The sequence below is a fragment of the Mastomys coucha genome, unplaced genomic scaffold (assembly GCF_008632895.1).
Source record: "Mastomys coucha isolate ucsf_1 unplaced genomic scaffold, UCSF_Mcou_1 pScaffold14, whole genome shotgun sequence".
Classification (NCBI taxonomy): Eukaryota; Metazoa; Chordata; class Mammalia; order Rodentia; family Muridae; genus Mastomys; species Mastomys coucha.
The window spans coordinates 92,729,685-92,735,675 of record NW_022196896.1 but is presented as its reverse complement, the minus strand read 5'-3'; the positions used below and the strand labels follow the sequence as shown (position 1 = coordinate 92,735,675).

The 5,991-nt window shown below is 39.3% G+C and overlaps 1 protein-coding gene across 14 annotated transcripts in view; it reads right to left on the bottom strand.

Moving 5' to 3' along the window:
* Unc80 (unc-80 homolog, NALCN channel complex subunit) overlaps positions 1-5,991 on the bottom strand; it is a 191,719-nt gene that overhangs the window by 130,286 nt on the left and 55,442 nt on the right. For all 14 annotated transcript variants that reach the window (XM_031367798.1, XM_031367795.1, XM_031367789.1 and 11 more), the window contains 3 exons: positions 5,546-5,694; positions 3,291-3,457; positions 2,707-2,805 (listed from right to left, as the gene is read on the bottom strand). In XM_031367798.1, coding sequence (XP_031223658.1) covers positions 2,707-2,805; positions 3,291-3,457; positions 5,546-5,694 — 415 coding nt within the window. The remainder of the gene's footprint in view (positions 1-2,706; positions 2,806-3,290; positions 3,458-5,545; positions 5,695-5,991) is intronic.

Here is a 5,991-nt window from a genome sequence, read left to right as displayed (position 1 = left end):
CCTCCCCTCCCCTCCTCTCCTCTCACCTCCTCTCCTCTCCTCTCACCTCCTCTCCTCTCCTCTCACCTCCTCTCCCCTCATTCCCTTCTCCTCACCTCCTCTCTCCCCTGGTTCCACTTCTCATCTATTTCCCTTCTGTATCTCTCTGCCAGGGATATCAACCAAACATGGCATAACAAGTTACAATAAGACCAGAAACATACCCTCATGTCAGGGCTAGATGGGGCAACATGGTAGAAGGAAAAGCGTCCCAAGAGAAGGTAATAGAGTCAAAGGCAGTCCCCACTCTTGCTAAGAGGAGTCCCACAAACACACTAAGCTACACGTCCATACCATATATACAGAGGACCTAGGTCAGACCCATTCAGGCTCTCTGATTGTTGCTTCAGTCTCTGTGGGTTCCTATGAGCTCTTCTTTTAAACCATTGGTTTGCAACCATCCTAATGCTATTACCTCATGCATACAGTTCCTCATGTTGTGATTGACCCCTACCAAAAATTATTTCATTGCTACTTCATAAGTACTTTTTGCTACTTTTAGGAATTGCAATGTATTTAGTGTATCAGATATATGACCCCACGAAAGGTGATCCACAGGTTGAGGACCACTATTCTAAACTGTTATTTTGCTTATGAAGAACTATATGCTTAAACTGGATTTCTAGAATCAACTAGTTGCCTTAGAAGGGCAACACAGTATGTCATGCTCCTCATACCTCGGAGGAAGGAGAGGTACCATGGTGAGAGCCTGTGAAAGGGCATGGATGAAGAGGGGAGATATTCCGGGAAGCTGTCATTTATAACACTTCCTAAGTAACTACCACATCGTCAACAAGGAGTGGTACAAAGGGCAGGAGAGACAGAGAAAGAAGGGTAAAGGAAGAGCTATGACCATCAAAAAGACTCTCACCTTTCTCTAGGCTAAACAAAGGATGCTTAGGGTACTTATTTTCTGGGCATACTTAAGTGATGAACAATTCCATATTTGATGATTCATGGCACTATTCCAAGCAGAAATGTTAATGGCAAGGCATATTAACACAGACATATGACAAATGTGGAGGAAATCAGTTTGTCTACAAAACACTGAAGAGAGTATTTGGAGTTCAAAAAAAAAACAGAACAAAACAAAACAAAAACAAAAAACAAAACAAAACTCCCGAGACAAGGTTTCTTTGTGTAGCCCTATCTGTCCTGGAACTCAGTCTGTAGACCAGGCTGGCCTCAAACTCAGAGATCTGCTTGCCTCTGCCTCCTTACTGGTATCAAAAGTGAACGCCACCACCACCCTGCATCCTTCTAATGGCTTTTAATGAGCCTTCTCATTATTTGAGCATGAAACTTGTTTTAGTCATTGATTTGCCCCCTTTAGAGCTAAGTTTGGATTCTTGCCATGGCTCTGAGAGTTTCCTTAAAGGAAAAACTAAGGCTTAATTTTGAGTAAAGATGTTAACATTAAAGCTTGGTGATAGTCTGACAGCTCCATCTTTTAATTATTGTGTATCATTCATTCCTTGATTGTACATCAGTCATTTAGCCTTGAAATATATGCATTAATTTTCTACAATGAGTGAAAATCCTAGTACCTCTTGGTACTAGGATTTAAGAAGATAACATGTGGTTACAGGGCCCATTGACCTGTTTTTATCCTTATTATTCTATTAAAAGGCAGAAGAGCTAAGATTCTGGAGCACATAAGAACTGTGTAGGCATTTGTGGTTTTGAAGAGTCTATTTATTTAGTCCTATGTTTGATAGATGCTGGCTTCTCACCTTTAATTTACATAGTTATAAAGGAAGGATGCCCTATTACCTACAGAATTGCTAAAACATCAATTTAATATTGAACAAGGCCTTGGGAAGCAAAATTGCATACCTACAAATGATGAATGTTTGAAACATAGATCACTATAGCTCTCCAAAGAAGAATGAATAGCATGAGCCTCATGTGGGCCTGCACAGTGTCATGTCTGTAGCAATCCGCATGACTTTAGCAGGCACTAATTTGAAGATGCTCTTGAATTTTTTAAGTATGAAAACCAGAGATAAACTGTATCTGTGATAGTCCATATAAACACTAATCCATCCATGTTGACAATCTTTATAACCCAATTGCTCAAAAGATTTCACGTATAAAAAATAATTTATTTTACAGCTTTAGTTAAACTGCATCAGTGACACCAACTGTACAGGAGACATTGGACTTATCTAAGGCCAGAGTGCTGTAGGCTAGAACCTACCTTTTAGCTAAAATTCAGCATTTTTGAAATCTACCCTGATGGGTTTTTTTTTTCTCTTTTAGAAAAGGTTCATTGATTATATTGGGAACCATTTATCCATTTTAAACTTGTGATTTTTAAACAATAAAATACATGACACCTCACATACACATCACTTTTCAAGTTTATAGGTTGCATTATGTGTGAGATGCAGAGGTACTGGAAAGGAAAGATGAAAAATACAATCAGAGATCCTTTCTGTATGGACGAAGGTGCTATTTGTTCTCACCTGGAACAACCAGTGGTATTGGGAATAGAACTGTAAGGGCGGAGAGCAATGTTTCAATGAATTGAAAGCAAACCATTACAAAGCTAAATATTGAAACAAACAAATAAACAAAAACCCAAGCATCGTTTAGAAAATAAACTTTCTTTCAGTGTGAAGTGCCCAGTTCGCCACACTGGAGATAAAACTCTATTCTACTTACTGTTCTGGGGTCTGCGAGGGGCGACCAGACATGAAGCTTCGACATTCCTCGGGTGCTGAAGATCCCTGGCCTTTATCTGCAATGCTTCCTGCCTCTGACCTATACAAATGGCACATTCCACTGGTCACCACAGGAGGATACCAATGTTTGGTCTTTCATATGCTCCACAACGCAAAATCACCTGCTGTTGCTAATTCTTTCTCACCATGAGCTCAAGCCATATAGAATTTATAGCTTGCTGTTGGACTCATGATTTTATTTCTTACCAATATTTTGCTATTGCAAACAGAGGCAATCGAATTAAATAAACTTTTTAGTTTAGGGGTTTCTTTTAAACCTTGTCTATAAAAACACTAATCCATTCATGTTGGCAATCTTTGTAACCCAACTGCACCAAAGATCCCACCTATAAAGATCATTTATTTTAAAGCTTTAGTTGAACTACATTGGGAATACCAGTTGTACAAGATAGCTTTACCACCGCTTCCCTGACTATGCAGTATATCTGGTCACACACAGTATAAAGGGTAACATTTTTCGGACAGTTAGCAAAGACTAATATTCAGAGAACTCAAGCTTCCAACCTTTTACCACCTGCAGGCTTAGACTCCTGTCCATTCTCCTCCACCTTCTTGCCTGGTGCTAACTTTTCAGCACTGTCAAGCAGAGCGCTAAGAGCCACTCTCCTGAAGACATTCCCATGAGCTTCTTTGATAAACTGGACCAGCTGGCGGATATCACAATACAGTCCCTGTTTGAAGACAAGAAGAGGTTTGGAGTCAGGAAAAGGTAGTTGCCTCATTAGTTTTCCCAAGGAGAGAAGCTAATTGGGTTTTGGTGAACATCGAAGCCATGAAAAGATGGTGTTTGTTCTCATCGCTCCTATGGGAGAATGCCACCCTTCATATCCAATACAGAGGAGAATGACTAGCACAGTTTCAAATTCAGAGAGTCAGCCATACCATTAGTAAGACATCAGTCTACACTCTTAAACAGTTGATTTTCATATTTTTTCTTTTAATTGTGACTTCTGAAGAGAAGAGAACTTTTTTTTTAACCTGGAAAAAAATGGTTGCCAGAATTTATCTATAAAAACACTAATCCATTCATGTTGTCAATCTTTGTAACCCAACTGCTCCAAAGATTCCACTTATAAAAATCAATGGCGATTTCATCCTCTTATCAGCTTCTCTAAATGGTCTGGATTATTATGGTAAAATGTTAAGTAATTCATTTAGATGCTTCTACCAAAGCCTGATTGTTCAAGGGATGATAGATTTTCCTGGATATTTTTAGTCAACAAAATGTATATTGTAGCCAAGTTGAGTGTGAATGTGACCATGAACTTAATACTGTTTAGAGGGGCTCTAATAGCTGTATATTTGTGACATTTAAAAATTTATGCATACTATTAATTGAGATACTAAGATTTGCTCTCAGCTCTTATATCTCTGCTTCTCTTCTTCAAAAGGGTAGTTACTCTTTTCTTTGCCTTTGTGGTAAAAACAGAATTCAGAAACTTAAAAGAAATGACATTGATACCTTTGTTTTTCAAACATCCAGACCATGGGACAAGTATGCCCAGGATCTTCAGGAAGGCAGAAGTGGGGGGCAGGGGGGGTCCCTTGAAGATGACAGAGAGATAACATCCATTTTGGCCTGTGGGGAGCAGAGCTCTGAGCCTTTTGGTCTCCTCTGCATTTGCTCATCCACAGAAGAGAAAGCCAACTAAAAGCAAAGTTTCTGCTCTCACCAGGGGATGAAGAGGCCTACACCTCAGCCGAAGAGCACTATGGGAAATAACAGCTACCCACAGATGGCTAGGACCATCCTTTAATTTGACCTCTAGTTATTCTGATGAAGTAAAAGTTCAAAGGTAAGCTTATGGATTTTTAAAGAATATAATAGTTTTCCTGTGTATGAAGTTGTACATAAAGGTTTGTAAGAAGTCACATGTATTATGATCAACTTTAAAAGTGAATGCATGAATAGTGTCTGTGTTCACTCAAGGTCTAAGAACATTGCTTAATTGTCTTTGCCCATCAGTAGAAATAAATTCTGTTTGATTTGTGAAAGTTATGTTTATCTGAAATGAGCTGCTTCACAGTTTAGAATAATATAAAATAATATCCTCCTTTTAGTAAAACAGCAGATAGCTCCATATGTGTTAATGGGCACATATCTACATAGAAATCAGAGTAACTAACAGACAGAGGAGGAATGATCTTTTGGTTATCAAAGAGACCTGAACTCACCTATCTGTGCTAAATTTGTCATCTATAGTCTACACTGCATATTTCAAGACATCCTCTTCTCCTTCATAACCTAGTTTTCTCCCCATATTACCATCAAATTTATTTGACTAATTAGTACATGATTTTATGAAAGACAGATGAAGATTATAATATTCAATGAAAGAAATTTCAATAGCACATTTGCATGAATTCTTAGAAGCAAATAAAGTTTCAAATAATGCTTAGAGTACCATCCATTTTTATTTCATGAACCAATCAGCTGTGTTTTAGCATTTTCTTTCTGAAAGGCTCAAAATACCTTGTAAACTTTCACCAATCTCTACAAAGTTTGTGAGGAGGAGGAGGAGGAGGAGGAGGAGAAGGAGGAGGAGGAGGAGGAGGAGGAAGAGGAAGAGCAGCAGCAGCAGCAGCAGCAAGTCAAGTTAATCTGTAGGATGGTCGATTATGGCTCCATGGTGTGTTAGGGGTGACATTGAGGATATTGTAACTTTAAGACTTCAGTTTCTCTTCTTCCAGGTCTCAGTGTGAGAGCTCCTCTCAGACCCTAGGCTGAAAGCTCCTGTGAGGAAGGGAAATGCTCTCACCAGATTCTCAGGGCTATGGAGTTCATGTGTGGTTGAGGCACAGCGTGTGATGAGAGACTTGAACATGGCACCGACGATAATGCCTTCCACATTTTGGGCTGTGGACTTGTTGTCCACTGTGGTGAAGTTATTTCCAAATCCAGCTTTGTCTGGAATACAAAGACATGCGTTAAGAGGCCATAAGCTACATGGCTGAAAGATGTAAGGGATCAAGTGTCTGGCAGCTAGGACATCGTGAAGGTCTCTCAAAAGTATAGACTCCTGTGATTAAAGATAGCTGCAGTGTAGAAATCCCTGTGCAAACTAGAAAAGCAATCCATCTACTTCAGTCTTTGTTTTGACATGCTCTTTGCAGAGGAACATTTCCGTTAATTAATCTTAGAAAGGAAAAGGCATCTATTAAATAAGGAAGGGTGGAAGTAAGGGAGGGAGGGTGGGAGAATGTG